Source organism: Syngnathus scovelli, chromosome 9, assembly GCF_024217435.2.
Source record: "Syngnathus scovelli strain Florida chromosome 9, RoL_Ssco_1.2, whole genome shotgun sequence".
In the NCBI taxonomy this organism is placed as follows: domain Eukaryota; kingdom Metazoa; phylum Chordata; class Actinopteri; order Syngnathiformes; family Syngnathidae; genus Syngnathus; species Syngnathus scovelli.
Genome location: NC_090855.1, coordinates 2,552,228 through 2,570,775, shown reverse-complemented (window position 1 = coordinate 2,570,775; position 18,548 = coordinate 2,552,228). Strand labels below are relative to the sequence as shown.

Below are 18,548 nucleotides of genomic sequence, written 5' to 3'. Positions count from 1 at the left end.
TTGTCGGCTTGGAATTCACCAAACAAGGAGCTAAAAAAGGCCGAGAAAGTGATCTAACATTCTAAGTGGTGATCCTTGCTCCTCCGTCCTCTCCATCATGTCACGCGGCGTTATGAGAAAGTTATGCTTTCACGTTTATGACAGCGGCAGTAGCAGAGCGGGCCTCACCTCTCCCACAGGCTGCACACATTGGGGTCTCTCGGGTTAAGCGAGTAGGCCAGGCTGAGCAGGAAGCAGAGGAGAAGAAGCAAGTCCACGCCGTGCATGGTCCTGCACGTCCCCCCAATTAAAAAAAAACAAAACAATTTTGTTATATAGTTTATGCATGACTGACAGTCCACCAAAATCCACAACGCAATTAAAACGTCCTGCAAATGAAGAAGTGTCAAAGAGGAAGAGAGAGGTGAGGTCAGGAAACGACGCTCCCAACTCCATCCTGACCTCAATCCATCACAAGCTCATCTCCTCGCTCTCCTCGCTTTTTGCTCTAGTTGTCCCGGTGCTCGCTCCAACACCATCTGGATTTCATCACAAGCCGTCAACCCGAGAGAGCTGGAGCGGCACGGGGACCCTGTTAGGCTCTCAGGGAACGAGAGGGAGATTTTTTTTTTTTCCACCCCCCACACCTTTTTTCGTTCTCGCCTCCAAAAAAGAACTTAGGGGAGGCGGTGAGACTTCAGGGGAAAAACATTGTGAAACTGTCACATCACCTATCGATTCCAATCTCATCTGGAGTTGATTTTTTTTTTGCAGCTTCTCCGATTGTGATTCGCCGCCATTGTTTAAAAGTCTGTGAAGAGCGTATCACGACGTGTAATGTGGTCTATTTGATGTGTTGGTGCCCAATAAACACATCGGCGACCACTCATTTCACTGATTTACACACACGTTGGCAAAATCTCAAACTTGCCGAGGCGTTAATTCACTCAACAAAGAGACTTTTTACCCGAGGAGGCATATGGCTCCTATTAGTGGGGGGGGGGGGGGGGGGGGGGGGGGGGGGGGGAGTCATCAACTCGATGGGTTTCTATTTTTCATTAGCTTCACTTCTTAATTGTACTTCATTAAAGAACAGCTCCAAACCGCACGGAAGATTCTTGAATGCTGACAAAGACAACTTGAAGGACTTGTTGTTTTGGGGTTTTGGAGGAATTTGTGGCGTGCAGGGGGGGGGGGGGGGGGGGAGAGGTTGCAGGTAGACAAGCTGAGCTCCAGGTGGTGTTGTCATCATGTGGAAGAAAGTGAGCTCTTGGAGGAGACAACCTTGATTCATGGAAAATCATATTTTTTCTCTTGGCCGGCGACGAACGGTGACCGTTTTTCCAATCATTTTTCAAGCTAGCGGCTAACAGGCACAAGTGGGGTTTTTTTTTTTCACACGGGACATCAAAAGCTTGACGATGAACTCGGGATTCATTTGTCTACAGCTTGCCGTTTGATTTTAACATATAGCTCCATGGGATTTGAATTTCAGGTGTCTCGTTTTGTTGACCCTTCACATGGCCATTGCGGCTTTTTTGTCGGATAATTTGATCCATGACATCGGCACCTTACACACAGAATAACAAAGAAAACGTTAGCATAAACGGCTAACATGACTGCATACTCCAATGCAGCAGAATGACAGCCTGGCGAATGTTTAAAGTCTATTTCCCAAAACCGCAAAGTGGAACTGTAACCAAATAAACAATAAAGTCAATAATAAATGTTTTTTTGGGGGTAGAAAATCCTTTTAAATTGAACCCAGTCAGAATTAATCCAAGCCAGATGCTCTTCGAATGCGAACTCTAGGTCTTTTCTTCAAAACGAGATGTCAATCATTACATTATTTACATCTGGTAAATATGCAGCAACTAACTGCAGCCAATATTTATTTTCAATTTTGATCGTAGTATGACATAACAACCTTTCGCATTGGGTAAATCAGAGTGCAACATCAAGTGGAGCGCCACAGGTATCACTATTAGGCCCCCTGAAATATTCATTTGGCTCCTACTATCTGTTTAAAATATTATAAACGACATGGACACGATTATTGTGACACAAACCGCAAACGGAATAAAATATGGAGTTGATCTACTTCGTAATGAACATCAGATACGCCACTGTTGCTATTTCAAGCTATGACACAACAACACTGTTTACAAATGAGTTCATAGAAGAGGACGGAAAAAAAATATTTAGTGTATGAGTATATTTTTGCCAATTCACAAAAGACACACAAATTATGGAATCTGTGCAAGAATACTTTACACAGCAGGGGACACAACAAAAGCCAAATATAAACATGTGCTGGTTTATTGTTGGTCCCTAAAGACACTTGTAACCATGATGTTCGCTTCCATCAACAATGACAGCTAAGCGTTCCATTCTCTTGAGCGGGACAAACGAGCAGGACGGACTTCACACAAACCAAGTGAGCGATGTAAAAAAATTCATTTGAATGATTTGCTGTAATGGCCATATTGGCTGCGACACACAAAGCAAAACCGACCAGTAAATCAAGTCAGTGAATTAATGTGCAGCGGTGAAGTAAAAAAAAAAAAAAAAGGATGACGAGCAAGTGGTAGCTCACGCAGTTGTGAAAAGAGACTTTTGTTTTTCAATGTGATGCAGCTGACGCAGAGCGACATGGCTCCAAAAATTAAATGGAAATAAAAACAGGAATAATTGAGGGGGACCTGGCGCAACTACAGTCTCCAGTAACCTTGGCGTCTTTTAAGCAAAATGGCCGACTTCCTGTTCATTTTGGTCCGCTTTGGTGCATCCTGACTTTATAGACAATCTGTAAAAAAAATGAAGTCCAAATATTGAGTTCAACCAGCTCTGACAAGGACGTAAAATATAGTTTTCTTCCGAGCCGAAGCTGTTTCATGGTCGTGCTTTTGTCGAATGTACAGCATAAAAATTGCATTTGATCTATGCGTTTGGCGGCCATGTTTCCGTGGCAACTGTGAAGTCAACACAGAGGATGAGCTCGGGAAATGTGTTGCAGGTGCGTGATGCAGTCAAGCACGTTAGCTTCATGTCACGTTGTCACGTAAATCAATCACGCCGCGAAACACCGCTTATACCGTTTGATTGACGATAATTCACTTCTAGGTAGAAATTTGCGCAGTGAAATGAAGTTGACCTGCGAATTTCGTGGCTTGCAAAGTAACGACAGATTTGTAGAGAGGTGAGTAAGTTCGCCTGTGAAATTCGAAGGTTGGAAAACCACCGTAATGACACACAGAGCCCTGTAGATGGCGACGATGCATCGTTTTGGTTTTGAGATCAGCGCAAAATTTGGAGCAAACGAAAATCGAATCTTAGCTTGAGTCACCGCGTTTCTTAGTTGCAGATCTGTAAAAAATTATTTTTGCTATCTTTTGTTGTTGTACAGTATCAAGTGACACAAAAGAAAACAATGTTTGGCGTCGGCGTCATTTTGTTCTGCTTGACATGTTTCTTTTCGCACTGCTGTTTTTATTATCTATAATCCACATAACATTCCCTTTTCTGACTCAATGCTGCTTTTGGAATAAAAAAAAAAACTCCCTGGAGCAATCCACGTTCCATATGACACATCTACCACCGCAGCCCCGACCCCTCCCCCACCAGAGTTGCTCTAAAACCATAATGCTTCTCATCTGGAGCCAAGAGCCCCGTAGAGACCGCAATAGGACTGGCACATGTTGCCTTGTGTTGGGCGAGGGGGCTTCGGAGACCCTTAGCAACACACTGGTGGAGTAACAATCATCGCACCGCACCCTGAAATGCGAGCGCGGAATAAACACACCCACAGATCAGGCTGTGTTTACGGTAAAGATCCCGAAAACGCCTCGCGCCGTTGGAGCCGAACCCCCGCGCTGGAAAATGATGGTAAGCGGAAAAGGGTTAGACGGTTCTGGATACGCTTTTGGGACAAAAGATGATCCTGAGAAAGAAAAATGGCAGCTGAGGCTCAAATTTCGGTGATGACAGGATGGGGCACTGCCCCACCAGAGGAAAGTAAAATGGCAGAGCTAGCTACCATGTCGCTCTGCCACTAGCTAGCTTGAGGTGGCCAGGAAAAAAATTGTCTTCCTTTGCCCTCCTTTGCTAAAGTTTACGAGTTTTAACAGGCAAGACGTTAAGGAAAAAAATCAGTTAGTGGGGAGTTAAATTTGCGAATTAGCCGAGCTTTTATAGAACATGTAGCCACCTAGCATGTTTGTAATGTTCATGGACAACAGCAACAGAAGCAGGAATTTCATCCATCCCCCATCTATGGCGATCGCTTAGGAGCTTCCTCATGAAAGCTTCTGATTGGTCCTCGCTACATTTTCCCGCCATTCCCTAAACGTATTTTAACAAGGATGAGGTCAGCGCCTCTTCTTTCCCATGCTGTGAAAGAGAACAGAGCTCGCGGATAACGGCGTTGGAATGATAACGTCGCTACGGCAACGCTCATGTTGTGGACCACGTGAGGACATCAACAAGAAGAGTTGAGCGAAAGGAACATTAAAACACACATTCACTACCAGCTCAATAAACGTGTCAGATGAACTATTTCAAAAATGGGTGGGTCATGTTTTTGATTTTTAGTACAGGAGCAAGTTCAACATTTTTCTAACCATCAAAGTCAATTTGGAGTAGGCAATTATTGTTTTTATAAATAAATCATTTCGTATCCCTCTTTCAATTTCGAAAGTAGTTTTTAAGACAAGGAAAGGAACATTTTGAGCCACAATCTTTGTTTGACGATTTCCTCTTTGGCTTTCATAACTCAATATCGAAAATTCACCAACAGGCACTTTTTTTTGCAAACTGTTTTAATGACTTAACGATACGGTTGGATCTTTTAATACAAAACAATTTCCTTGCCGTAATTACGCTGACGACCGCACGCGCCGTAAATTCATCTCTCTCAAAAAAAGGAAATCGACGCAGAAAATGACAAATAACCGTCTTTACATTTTGCACATGTGGGCCAGCCATTACATTTTGGCTTCTTGCTAGTTGGAGACAAAAAAAAAAACCTACGCCTGCGCTTGCGCCTGCACACGGGCCGACCCCAAACCGCAGGCGGCGTGGCTTGCGGCTCCGCTGGTCAGGGAGACAAACTAACAAACGGAAAGGCTGGGAACGACACGGCCTCCGTTGACAATACAGCCAGCAAAATGGCGGAAAACCCAAAATGGATGACTTTATAAGAGGACACGACCATACTGGCTTGTAATTATATGTGGCGTAATTCACTGTGGATCAGAATCTGAGACACTCTGACTGAAGGAAACCCAAAACCAGAAAACATAGCTTTGCTATATAAACATCCGCATTACCAACACCAGCGACAAGGCCTCCATGTCCACAATGTCACACCGAACGCGGACACATTGCTCAGCAGAATTCACAGCTTCCGTCCTGCCCTTTGACCTTTTAAGTCTAGAGGTGTCAAAATGAATCAACAACAGATCGATGAATTAATTAATCAGGGTCTCAAAAGTACATAATAAATCTAATGATTGAAAGCAGACTGATTTATCGTTTTGCGTTTAACCAAAACAAGACATTTGTAAACATCTGCTTTTATTTTTACCATTAATCTTGTTTTTTTTAACTACTAAATAATAGTAAATAAAAATAATTGCGGTTAACAAGTCATCGGTGAACTAAATTAATACACTAACGCAAATTTTTTATTTTTTTTAATTATTAAATTAATCAATGGAATAATCGACAAAATCATTGATTCTAAAAATATTCGAGTGTGTTTTCCAAGCTTAGGATCATCAATAAAAATAATAAATTAAAAATTCCATCTGAAAATTTAGACCACTGCGGCCTGCAAAAAATTATCACCAGTGTATAAAACTCAACACCAAAATCTCCATCCTGAGCCTTGGTAGCGTTTATTAGCTGTTAGCCTCAGGACCTCCACAAACATTTGCGACCTCCAGTAGAGACAAAGAGGATCATCTGGAAGGACATCGGCGTTTTAAGACACTTCCTGAGCCTTGTAGGACAATCTCGGTGTCCGTTTCCTACTGGGATTTATGACCTTGTTGTTCATTTTCACCCCGTCGTGTAAGAGCTCGCTTACTTCCTCCCGTCTGGGGAGACCAAAAAAAATAAAAAATTCGCCACACACAACGTTCATCAAGTTCAATGAATCAGAGACAATTTACAGTTTTGAATCTTCACTGAACATGAATGACTTTGGAGCCTTCGGTGAACCTTGACTAACCTCTGAGGACAATTTATAGTCAACAAATCGACAGGTTTTTTTTTTTGCGGAGAGCAAATCAAATTTAAAATCCAACATGTCCGCTTTAAAATGCTCACATCTGCTGTCATTTAATACATACGGGAAGCATAAAGGAGCTTTAAGATCCAAGATACGACATTTAAGGGGACACTCAACGTAAGAATGTCCTGGCTGGCCTTGATGCATCACGTTAAAAGCATTTTTTTTTTTTTGCCTTGACGGACCTGGAATACTCTGACGGCGTTGTTTCACAGTGAATCACAGATGACTTGTTGATTCAGACATACGTTGTCTCTTCCTGGTCTTTATTATTTGGCCGCGTGTCGTCCAGCCTGCCAGGAAACTTTACATGTGTCTCGCATTACACTTTCAAAACAAACCATCGTTGGGAATTTGTGCTAGTAGCCAACAAAATGGCCGCTGTGGACTTAGGGCGAATCATTGGCATTATTTTCCCATTTTTCCATGGAATTTGACATTCAAGGTCAAATTCCCAAACGATGTACGCCATCTTCCATTTTGAGGGTCACAGAAGCTGTGGGAAACACCACGACGATGAAAAAAACAAAAACACACAACAGCGAGTCGTTCGTTTGTCGTCATAGCTCGAGTTCCCTCAACGCAAACGCAAAAAAGGGCAACGGGGGTCAAGAGCCTTTGAAATGACGAGTTGAGGTTAGGAAAACACGGCTAACCTCTGCTAACGTCTCCCGGCTATGATGAATTAGCGTTCTGTAAACATTTAAAAACAACAAAGCCCAAAATGTATTTCTGTAAACTCTTATCTGATCTTGACGCGACTCCATTTTGGATTACAAAGATAAAAAAACTAACACACATGATGTTGTGAAGAACTGAAGGCAATTTTTCAAAAAATTGTAGACAACTCAGCTTTTTCAATGACCCCGTTACTCATGATTTGCTAAACATCTAAGACAGTGATGGATGCCATCATAGAAGATTAACACAATCAACTCGCGTGAGGAAGCAAAAAGCCCGCTGAGTCATCCCAAATGTCATGTTGACATAAACACAGATGCGCTCACGCTAAGAAGATGCCGCTGGCTTCACATCACCGAGCTCACTCAAGGACACGATGCGGCCTCGGTCTTGGCAGGAGGCCGCCGCAGTTTGCTAACACTTGACCCTCGCTGAGGGTGGGAGGACATCAGCCGGCTGTTGTCCGAAACATCTTTGAGATGTGGAATCAAACCGCAACGACTACACGGCAAACAAAGGTTTATAATGACTACAGAGTTTGCACAATGGTGCCAAATCGCTACTTTTATATTAAACAAGACTTTGGCGAGTCATCAAACTGAAAATGTTTCTAGAAAAGCTTTTAGAAGGAACGAGGCCTGCTCGCCTATCTGGGTGTCCTCGTGGCGAGCGAGTCTTTTGTCGATCTCCTCTGCGCCTTTGTCAGGAGACATAATTCAAACCGAGACCAAGGTTCCCATTCGACGGCTTTTAGAATCCCGAGTCTTCAAGTCACGGCTAAACGACGCGGAGAGCAATTTGGAGAAAACCGCCGCACATCTGCTTTGGATTGATAGGACACTTGTGAAGTGAATGTATGGCAGCTCCTACCGTACGTATCACTACGCTGGAAAATATTGCACTCACGCTGATTAGTCATGTTGGTGGAGTGCACACTTTCCATCAGTGTTCTATTGTGGGGATTACGGTAAAACTGATGACTCAGGGGAAGCTAGCATTAGCATTATTATTATTATATTACCCATGGAGGCTCCAACCTTCGACGTTTTCCAGTTTGATGATTGATTTTTTTTTTTTAATAACACGGATTAATGGCATTTCCATTCATTTGAATGAAGTAAGATGATTTGAGATGCAAATGTTTAGAGTTACAAGTTACAATTGAGATCTAAAGGCACTATTGTAAATCAGAACTATTACGCAAGACCACCATAGTTTTTGTGAAACGTAGTCTAGGCAACGTACATCACAAGCAGTTGGCGGTATGAGCTCACCTTCCCCATTTTTATTTTTTTTTTAAATCGCCATTTACAGGGAAACCAAGCTGGGCCAGTAAACGTGCTCAACATTGGGGCCCGCCGATTTTGCGTACCACCTCTGGCATGTGCTACGTGGCCCGTGTCTGGAGAACCTGAAAGTTATTACGCTGATCACTTCGGAGCCCCGAAAAAATGACTTTTTTTTTCCCTCTCTGTGTCCAGATGGGGTCCATTGAGTTAGCATCTGCAAGCCAAATATGCTCATTTTCTTCTCTCCAAAAAAGCCAAGAGCCACGTGTGCTACCCTCAAGGTGATTGTCATAGCTTTTGTGCTATGTCACTTTAGCAGCTAGCATTTTAGCACGCAACAAAATAACACAGGGTCATCTCGGGTTGCGTGTTGGGTCAGCTTGGCTCTGTGTAACAGATTTGTCATCAGGACACCTGGGAACTGTTTGAAATTGCGAAGGGAAAAAAAGAAATCTGCAAAACGTATCTTGTTTCGAAGATGAGAGACAAATACTGGAGTTAATGGACAACATCGGTGCGGTCAGCAGTGTTTAGCAACAGGAAGAGCGGGGTCCGATGGGGTCAGGGGGCACGAGAGTCACGCACGGCAGGACTTCCTGGAAAATGACACAGTGGGAGCCAGCGATGGAGGTGCTGGGCGTGGGCTAATCTTCACAAGAATGACAAAAAGTCAAAGGGAAACTGAGGCATGTCTCAGTGATAGGAATGAAGGCAACAATTGTCACTGGGAAATGTAACTGTCAGCATATTTTAAAACCTTGAGATGCAAATTCAATTCTTGCCTTGACCACGCTTGTAACTCAGAACATAACTCAAATCATCTTTTCCCACTCAAATGAATGGAAATGTTATTAATCTGTTTCAAACCCACCCCCAAAAAATATTAGTGTTTTTAATAAGGAAAATTGCATTTAAAATAATACAAAATAATATTTAATCAAACACCAATCAAAACAGAAATTAAGTTAAATAATATAAATTAACATTTTAAAATTAATCTAAATAAATCTGCCAACGTTTCATGGATGGAAAAATTGTGTCGTTTGCGTATGATCTTCCTGTTTACTAGCCTCTTTCATAAAAAAAAAAAAAAAATCTCATTTCTCATATCACGTTATCTTCTTTCATAATACTTGAGCGGGTTAAAAGTGCAGCAAAAGATAAATGCAGCTTGCAACTAAGACATCAAACTGCAAATCTGTTCAACTTTACAAATGACTTTTTGGTTGTTTTTCTTTTTTTTCGCCGAACAAATGGCCTTCATCAGTCACGCTGCAAACGTTTGAAAAGCGGACCTGCAAGACCAAATCGAAACATAAGCGCTCTCATAAAAGCGAGATGGACGACAGGGAGCAGAAAACAGCTGGTGGGAGGATGAAGAGGACCAAGAGGGAGGTAAAACTCAAGAAAAACAGCAAAAGTTCTCTCGGTTCGCGTGTCCCGGCTGCCAAGCATGACATAAACGAGACTGGGGACTGCTTTTGTTATTTTGGATGCAAAAAGGCCAGTCAGCACCAACAAAAAGAAGGGCAGCAAGAACTGCAAGTCATATGATTTATGCAATAATCCACAACACAAACAAAAACTCAAGGCAGCTTGCATTGCAGCCTTGCCGTCCTTTTGGGGCCCAAATTATTTCGCGTGTCGGGTTTCAACGAGTTTCGGGCTTAACGAGCAATGCCTGCGGTGTGGCTACGCACGCACACACACACACATACGCCAACATAAGCAAGTCCAGGAAAGACCCTCACCACAGTACAAGTAGCCTGTGGTCTTTGCCTCTTGCTGGCTCCTCTTTCACATTCATGACCAGCACACATGGTGGAGAGTGAGGGGCCCGCTTATGTAAGGCCCCTTGACCCTCTTTAAAAATGTGAAAAAATACAAAAAAAAAAAGCCTGACACATTTGTTCCTTGTGTCCAAATAAACGTCCCAGTGAAAAGAATTGAAAATGCAATTATTCTTACACGCAACATTTATAAAAAAAAGAAACAAATGCAATCCTTGGTTCTCCACTAGATGGTGCTATTCCTCTCTATTCAAAGCATGCAGAGATTTCCTGTTCTTTTACTTTTGTCTGCAAGAAGTGCCTCGTTACTGAAATGATAATTGTGATGTTAGATAACACACACACACACACTCACACACTTAAACACACGCGAGCACACACTGATCGCTACCATCAGAACTTTGTTGACGGTTTTCTGGGTGAGCATCATAAAGCTCAGAAATTATTCAGAATAAAAATAAAATCTAACATGCTGTGATAAGAACCCATTTTGATTTTACATTTATATTCATTTTTTGGGTGACTTTTCATTGAAGTTTTGCACAGTTTGCAGCCACACATTGGATGAATTGGATCATGAGATTATTAATCCGCTGATATTCGTTTCTTTGGGGGTCAGTTTGAGTAATTAAATATCTTAAAATACATTTTAAACATTTATCATTAATATAAAAATATTACATTGAGCCAAGCAGAAGAAAATTGTACCGTGTGTTTGGCCAAGTAAAAACATTTTTTTCCATAATTAAAATGTGAAAATAACATGTCCGTTCAGAAGATAATTTTTTTTCAATTTTTAAAGCTTTGAATGGGTCAGTTTGACCCGCAACATTTATATTATCAGACAAGGATGCACACCCAGTAGCAATAAATCACTATCAGCACCCCTCCGCAATCATACAAACAAGTATAGTGGCGTAAGAAAATTGAAATAATACTGTGATCGTTTTACAAATTAACTTTTTGTTGCATGCACACAATAGCACGAATACAATGACATCCAAAACGTAACAATCTTCGGATGAATTAAATAGTCAAAATATTAGACACAGCTCTCAGTGTGATGCAAATTACGATCACATTGATAATAACACAAATAAAAGATGAATCTGTATCTTTCTGACGGTACCATTCAAAAGTTAGCATCTTTTTTGACAGCCAGTGCCATCCCACCAAGTCATAAAAACTGTGCTCACCTTCCCACTGCTTGTTGCCTGATGGTCCTGTCCGGGTACGACTGCACTCCAAGATCTCCCCAAAAAAGGAAAAACAAAAAAAAGCAGAAATGTTACCTTGGTTTAATACTAAAACGTTGATCCACAGTCTGCGTAAAGATCTTGTTGCTCAAAGAGGGTCGGGCAGACTTGGTGAGGGGAAGAAAATAAGAAAGTAGCCACAGAGGAAAGAGTCGTGTGGCATTAAAAAAAAAAGGAAAACAGGGAAAAGGGGGGAGGGTCGTCAAGACCACGCAAAGTGGAAAAACTGTGACAGAGGGAGGGAAGGGGGGAGGCGGGAAGATGGCTGTTTTAACTCGTTTTAAAAAATCCTGAAGATAGATCAGATCGATTAGAATCAATATAATACAATTCAAATAGGAATTAAAATCACACAATAGATGGAATAACTACCACATAATAGCATAATGCAATATTAACAACAATAAAAAATGAGATGAAAATGAAAGATAAATCAAATTTTTATAAATATCAGCGTTATTTTAACACGTGCGTGCATGTGTGCGTGTTTGTCTCGCACACTCACTCGATTGTCAGCTGTGGAGCTCCTGCGAGACCACCAGTCACTTTGTCAGTGAGCGTTCCCGACAACAGCTGGACATCTTTCCTCCCTAAAACGGGAAGCTGGCCTTGATAAGCAGCTGCTGCGCTGCTTGTCTTCTCCTCCTTTGCAGATTAAGACCTCATGCAGGCATGCATGTTCAGGGAACATGACATCCTAGTGGAACAAATCAGAATATTTGTTTCATGAAATTGCATGCACAATCTAATCTGCCCATGGTCTTCACAATCAATACTGCATGTAACTTTGACAGTTCACTTATGGGAATCACGACTTCAATAAGTAAAACCAAATTATACTCAGTTTTTGTAAAGTATAGATGTTTTTTTTTAAATAATTGCATTGATTTCACTCAGGTGGATTAATTCGTGTAAATCATGTTCAAATTTAGCACACTAATAATATATAAGGACTCATGTATCATAATTTATGATATATGAGTAATTCATATATATAATATATCGTTTTATTCACGTTATGATTCATAACTTTATCAATTACGTCAACAAAATGAGCTACTATATCGCAGGTTAAACGTGTTTGAATACCAATGCTGCCATCTAGCGTTCGTTTTTTATATCTAATATGCATACACAGCATTTTAGCAACTTTAATACAGTATAACGTTTTACGAAAGCTATAATGAAAACTGTGTGGATATACGTATACCCTTTCTAGGATAAATAAGATATCGATTAATATATTTTTTACACGACACGCAATGTGTGATAATGGGAGGTGTTGAAAATTGATAAAAAGAATGAAGCGTTTAAACGGAGACGTTCACAATTGACTTGCATTAACATTAAAATACATATAAAGAAACTTTAAACAGACGCTAACGCAAACAAATTCAGGTAAATATATAAATATATATATACTACTTAATGAATAACGAAATATTTGATGGGAACTAAACATATTTACTTGCTTACCACTTTGTTGTTGTTGTTTTTAAATAGGAGAAAGGTCTTCATTACTTTTAAAGACAAACCAAAAAATGTTTGATTAACGCGTGCCACCTTCTTGACGATGTAACACGGAAGTAATACATGCACGTCTCGTGACGTATTTCCGGTGTCATGTCGGCCTCCTGCTGAATCCGCATGTTACATTTCTCTAAAGGTTTCAGCTGTATTTTCATATCTACGTTTGCGGAATTAACGTGACAATGTAAAACTTTTGTTTTATTTAAAGATCGCCGTGAAAATGTTACTAATTTAATGTTACAATATATTTTTTATTGTTATTTAGCGTCATGGTGTAATAACCTTTTCTTCTTACAGATGACTGACGTTGTGCAAAAGGGCCACGGATTGAGGTTTGCCGAGCAGCTGCTTAAGAGTCACGGCTGGAAAGAAGGTCAAATATTGTATTATTAACACTTGTTTACTGCCATTGACAACCACTGTACCAAGACGTGACTATTATTGTTTTTAATCCTCAGGTAAAGGACTGGGTCGGGATGAGAACGGTATATCTGAACCCGTCCAGGTCAAAGTGAAATGCAACAAAGGCGGGGTGAGGACTATGGATTTTTGATATTATTGTGGGGGCACATCTAAACACTTGTTTTGCGCCAGGTGGGCCACCGAGAAGGAGAGCAGTTCTCTTTCCAGTGGTGGGATCACGTCTTCAACAAGGCTTCATCCAGCCTGCAGGTGGAATCCCATCAGGTTGGTGGTTTAATGTAAAAGCCAGTTTCACTCATGAAGAAATAACGTAAACCTTTTTGATCCCCAGGATGGCATTTCATTAAAGAAGATGACTGAGAACGGTGAAGAAGATGGTGGTGTGATTTCTAACAAGAAGCCTCGGAAGGCCTTACTGGCTAAAGCCAAAATCTACGGAAGCTTTGTCAAGGTAAAAGACTCAAAAGGTTTTCCGTGAGGTGTTGAGAACTAATAACTTACTGATTTCTCCTTCAGTCGGCAACACTTCTGTCTGGTCAGGAGCAGCCAAAACGAGCAGTTGACAGTGATAGCAGCAGCTCGGACCAGGAGGAAGATAAACTAGATCTGTCTTCCATTACCAAGTAAGAATATGTTTGCTGTATTTCTTTTGTGCATCATATGAATCAAATTGATATTGGCAGCATTAAAAACATTTGCTGATTCCCTCCAGGCTGTCTGATTGCAAACTCATGGAGGCTTGCGGAGGACGCACTGCCCACAAGTTAGTTTATTTATTTTATGGAAACATCTTTAGGACTGAAAGACTTGTAAATGCTCGTTTTGTGTTTTGTTTTTTACCCACCCAGAGGAGCCAGACACGGCTTGAAGATGAGCGCTAAGCTAGCCCGGCTGGAGCAGCAGGAGGCCGAATTCATGGCCAAATACGGTAAAAAGACTGAAGTCAGGAAGGAAGGAATCGAGAGTAAAAACGAGAAGACATCCAAGGAGAAGACTGAAGAATTAAATGTCCACCGTGTTTCACTTTCTGAACCGACCGACATCAAAATCAAAAAGAAGAAAAAGAAAAGGACAGATGAAGAGGAGGAAACAACACACGGAGAAAACGGTCATGAGAACCACAAGAGGAAGAAGAAAAATGGAGAGTTTCCAAATCCAGAGCTTGACGTCACTCCGCTGCGGGAAAAGAAGAAAAAGAGAGAGCAGCAAGTTTCAGTAGAAGAAACACAGCAGAGTAACCATGTAGAGCCACTTGAACATCAAGTCAAGAAGAAAAGAAAAAAGAGCAAAAAAGACTCAAATATTTGCGAGGAGCCTCAAGCATCACCTCCAACAAAGAAGAAGAAAAAGTCCAAAGAATAACTTTTTTGAATTTGTCTCTCTGAACACCCTAAATAAATCTTTGCTTCCACCCAAAATTGACAATGGCCTGAATAAAATATTTGAGTTTATTCTCCCCAATACCTTGACGTTATTAATAGTTTATATTTGTTAAAATGAACAGGACATGGCGCAAAGGTGGATTGCGCAACTCAACTTCTCGGAAAGTATTATACGAAACAAGGTTAAAATAGAGAAAGTCGGAGAATCTCTGTTGATAAACAGAACACACATGCTGTCTCCTCATTTTTTTATCCTCACGTTAGGATTTGGATTTTCTATTAAAATGTAAATCTAGCAATCCTGTGTTTTTAAAAAAAAAAAAAATTCCTGCCTACGATGACACTGAATGCTATTGGCACACATATCCGGATTACTTTCCGAAGTTGCACAACACATGGTTGCTAAATACTTGCTTTCACTTCATACCACCGGCCAGAAAAATATCACTGTAACTCACACTGGGCTGATTTCATAACAAAATAAATATTTAAACTCCTGTCAGTTTTTTAGTTATTAATTGACAATCTGTCCATTAAATCATAGTGTGATTACCGTGGATGCTAACTAGCTGTAGGCCTTATGCTGCATTCAAGGAACGTAGGAAGTTGGACTTTTCCCATTTCCGAGTAAGATAAGTGCACTAGAGCACCACTTTGGACTGGAAAGTCCGAATTGTGAAGTCAAGGGGGAAAAAAGGACCCTAGAAGCTTTCGACTTAGCTCAGAAGCAAACCGGCAACTGACTCAATTTATACTATAACGCTTCCACAAAAGACACGGATTATATTTTGTGTGTGCAAGGGAGTGATGTGTTAGTGTGGATCTGGCCAGGTGATGGCATGGGTTTGGCAGATGTATCTGTTCCTCATGTCACATTTGGCTTTGCTCCAGTTGTGCAGCGATTTTGACGTCAGCGACTTTGTCGTCAGAGCACAGCGGTTTTCGTAGTAGTAGATTTCTTTTTCCCAGAATCTAAACACCACACAAAATGGACTCGGTGAGACATCAATGCAGGTGTGACCTCTGTTGCTTTGCATCTGGCAAATATTTAAATCAATTTATTTGGTTTATTGGTGTAATGAGACTGCTGAGCCTGATTTTGCTCGAGAGCCAGCGAGCTAACAACTCAGATTCAGTTCATTCTGTAAATTATCTTACAAGCTAACCAGCTATCTACTTGGCCAATTTTATTCTGCCTTATGTTTTTCTGTGTGTTATTGGGGTTTCTTTACTCACGCCAAAGTGAGGTCGCGTCCATCATTCCATTTCCAATTTTCAGTGATTGCGTCCTTGGTCAGCCCTATCCAGTATCCGTGTTTGTCATCGTTGTAGTAAGCCGTATGGTTCGTGACAAATTCCTGGAACAAGCAGGAAAATAACGAATATTAATCACGATTTAAATACCGTATTTTCCGGACTATAAGGTGACTATAAGGCGCACCTTCAATGAATGGCCCATTTTAAAACTTTGTCCTTATATAAGGCGCACCGGACTATAAGGCGCACCATTAATGCATCATGTCAGATTTTTAATCCAAATCAAATCATTCTCCATTTTATCTTCAGACGCAACAAATTACTTTATAATCACAAATTAATGATCCATAGTCTTTTTGATTCATGATTCATAGTCTTAGGCGGGCCACTTATGATTGATTTCATGACACAATGCTTCGGGCCAGTTTAAATTTAGGAATTTGGTCCATATATAAGGCGCACTGGACTATTAGGCGCACTGTCGGCTTTTGAGAAAATTTGAGGTTTTTAGGTGTGCCTTTTAGTTGAGCACAAATTATAAATATATAGTACTACATTTGAACAGAAATAAATGTAAGGCGTCCCACAGGGATGTATACTAGATCCCCTACCATTTAAAATGATATACAGTACGAGTTATGTAAGGATCACCTGTTCTTCTTGGCTTTCAATGAGCAGCAGGCGTGCGTTTAGCTGCCTGCAATCGTTAACGCTTCCCTCCCAGGTCTTCCAGTGGGCGTAGTAAGTGTAGTGCACAAACAGGTAACACTTGGAGCCAAATTGCAGCCAGCCGTTCCGACACGGCTTGCACAGGCTTAAAACTACAAAACACAAATACAACATCTACAATTACCATTTGAAATAAAAACATCCACAAAGTGATTTTAGTTTTTAAATCCAAGACATAAAATGAAAATTACTAAATAAAAAATAAAAAAACTGATAAAAGACTGACTAATTTTAAAAATTAATTGATCAGTGCTGTGGTATTAAGCTATGTTAGCTTGTTAGCATGAATCATAGCATAGCATCACCATGGAAACCTGTTTGAGGACCTGGTGAGCGTGCTGACCTTTTTGAGGGCAGTAGTCGACGACAGGGAAATTGTCAAGCTGGATGACCTGGCCCATGGCCCTGTTGAGCTGGTCCCGTTCCCTGCTCAGGTTCTGGGCTTGTTCGCTCATCTGCTCCAGCTCGGCCCGCATGTACTCGGTCTGAGCCGTCAGGTTGATGTTCCGCCGATGCTGCTCGGCCAGGATGCTGTTCACTGAAGGAGGAAAAGTACTCAATACTTCTTTTCTTTTTTTTTTAACTGTTCATTAAACATGAAAAAAAAAAAAGTGACTGATTATTTGGTTGTGTTTGTGTAACACAAAATAAGGAGGGACGTATTTTTTTTATATTTTCAATTTCAGGGACAGAAACAGGTTCATGTGACCCAGAGATTTAGGAGATTAAAAAATAAGCCATAAAATGAATTAGTCATGTTTTTATTTTTTGATTTTGGATGGACAGAACGAAAGATTCTCTCAGGAGTACGAAAAAACCAAAAGGGGTACTTACTGTGCAAGGTAAGGGGAATGATGACAGATATGATGATGACGCAAAGGACGCTCAGAACGTAAGCCGCCAAAGTGGCAGGCGTGTGGAGTGAAATCTTAGACAGGTTTTCTAGAAGGAAAGCAAACAAACATTTTCATTGACCAAGTTAAAAAAAAAATGAACAGAATAAAGACAAACCTTGTAAGATGTGAGACACGCTGCACGGTAACTCCTTTGACCGCACATCATCGTAGATCTCCTCCTCATCGCCGCACTTCTCTGGACGCAACAAAGTCATTTAGTAAGTTTGGAAACCGAGTCCAAGTATGTGAAAGGCATCATTAAAGGTTTCCGAAAAACCTTCAGCATGGTGTTGCTGCGGCCACTGCTCCAGCTCGTTCCTTACGTCTTCATAGATAACAGTGTCATTTGGCGTGCCTGGAAAAAAAAAAGTACATTTTGTTTTCAATATCATGTTGTCTTTGCCAAATAGTGAACCCACCCAGTGGATGAATGAATGGAAAATATATGGACGAAAATGGCTACTAACTGTTGTACATAGAAAAACACTTTTGTTATTATTGTACTTTCTATATCCTTAAACATTAAAAAAAAAATTGTTAAGTGACTTACTGTGAGAGGCGAACTTGACTGTCACATAATTGAGTTCTTCTGCCATAACTTAATGAGGGAATAAAAATACCATTAATCCTGCAAAAAGTTTGACCTCATCTCAACTAGCAAAGTGTTAAAAGCTTTGACGCAAACATGAAACTCAAGTGTGAGTAAGACCTACAAGTTCTTCTTTTTGCTGCATTTTCTGTTTGTCCGACGTGATGTGATTTGGTGTCGTGGGTTGGTGGGGTGGGGTTATTTCCGACACGTGCTGGTCTTCTAATCAAATCAAAATTAAAAGGGATCAATACTATCACATTAACTAGATATCTAGACAATAAATAGATAATTCTGCTTCCATTAAGTTTATATTCTGTACAGTCCCAATCGAGTGATTAGAGATAAAGTTGTCTCGCAGCTCTCTATTTTGTCCACTAGATGTCGCTGCAGCGCAAAGATTTCATCGTCTAAACTCAAAATGACGTCATAGAGAGTCAAATATTTCCAAATAG

The 18,548-nt window shown here is 40.8% G+C and overlaps 3 protein-coding genes across 4 annotated transcripts in view; 1 reads left to right on the top strand and 2 right to left on the bottom strand.

The window, feature by feature from the left end:
* pear1 (platelet endothelial aggregation receptor 1) overlaps positions 1 to 12,898 on the bottom strand; it is a 24,330-nt gene extending 11,432 nt beyond the window's left edge. Inside the window, exons 1-4 of the mRNA XM_049730534.2 lie at positions 12,764 to 12,898; positions 11,793 to 11,984; positions 11,228 to 11,282; positions 169 to 270 (exon numbers count right to left, since the gene is read on the bottom strand). Coding sequence (XP_049586491.1) covers positions 169 to 266 — 98 coding nt within the window. The 5' untranslated portion in view covers positions 267 to 270; positions 11,228 to 11,282; positions 11,793 to 11,984; positions 12,764 to 12,898. The remainder of the gene's footprint in view (positions 1 to 168; positions 271 to 11,227; positions 11,283 to 11,792; positions 11,985 to 12,763) is intronic.
* gpatch4 (G patch domain containing 4) lies at positions 12,831 to 14,701 on the top strand. 2 transcript variants are annotated; one of them, XM_049730537.1, is made up of 8 exons: positions 12,831 to 12,953; positions 13,115 to 13,190; positions 13,276 to 13,349; positions 13,412 to 13,504; positions 13,572 to 13,691; positions 13,757 to 13,863; positions 13,953 to 14,003; positions 14,089 to 14,701. In XM_049730537.1, exons 2-8 carry the CDS (start codon positions 13,115 to 13,117, stop codon positions 14,600 to 14,602), a joined length of 1,035 nt encoding a protein of 344 aa, XP_049586494.1. In that variant the 5' UTR covers positions 12,831 to 12,953; the 3' UTR covers positions 14,603 to 14,701. The 2 variants fall into 2 exon arrangements, with proteins under 2 accessions (XP_049586494.1, XP_049586495.1); XM_049730538.1 differs by having other exon boundaries at positions 12,860 to 13,001.
* Positions 14,675 to 18,548, bottom strand: LOC125975248 (C-type lectin domain family 9 member A). Its single transcript, XM_049730540.2, has 8 exons — positions 18,055 to 18,548; positions 17,782 to 17,859; positions 17,620 to 17,700; positions 17,443 to 17,550; positions 16,952 to 17,146; positions 16,531 to 16,700; positions 15,859 to 15,980; positions 14,675 to 15,594 (listed from the first exon to the last, which is right to left on the bottom strand). The coding sequence occupies exons 1-8, from the start codon at positions 18,098 to 18,100 to the stop codon at positions 15,435 to 15,437; spliced, it is 960 nt and encodes a 319-aa protein (XP_049586497.1). The 5' UTR covers positions 18,101 to 18,548; the 3' UTR covers positions 14,675 to 15,434.

Excerpts from the sequence above, each read along its gene's own strand:
- LOC125975248 (XM_049730540.2), bottom strand. The coding sequence starts at position 18,100 with ATGGCAGAAGAACTCAATTATGTGACAGTCAAGTTCGCCTCTCACA. Across the intron at positions 17,147-17,442 it reads CATTCCCCTTACCTTGCACA|TGAACAGCATCCTGGCCGAG; the intron begins GTAAGTACCCCT and ends TTCCTCCTTCAG. Across the intron at positions 15,595-15,858 it reads GGACGCGACCTCACTTTGGC|ATTCTGGGAAAAAGAAATCT; the intron begins GTGAGTAAAGAA and ends TGTGGTGTTTAG.
- gpatch4 (XM_049730537.1), top strand. The coding sequence starts at position 13,115 with ATGACTGACGTTGTGCAAAAGGGCCACGGATTGAGGTTTGCCGAGCAG. Across the intron at positions 13,191-13,275 it reads GAGTCACGGCTGGAAAGAAG|GTAAAGGACTGGGTCGGGAT; the intron begins GTCAAATATTGT and ends TTTAATCCTCAG. Across the intron at positions 14,004-14,088 it reads GGAGGACGCACTGCCCACAA|AGGAGCCAGACACGGCTTGA; the intron begins GTTAGTTTATTT and ends TTACCCACCCAG.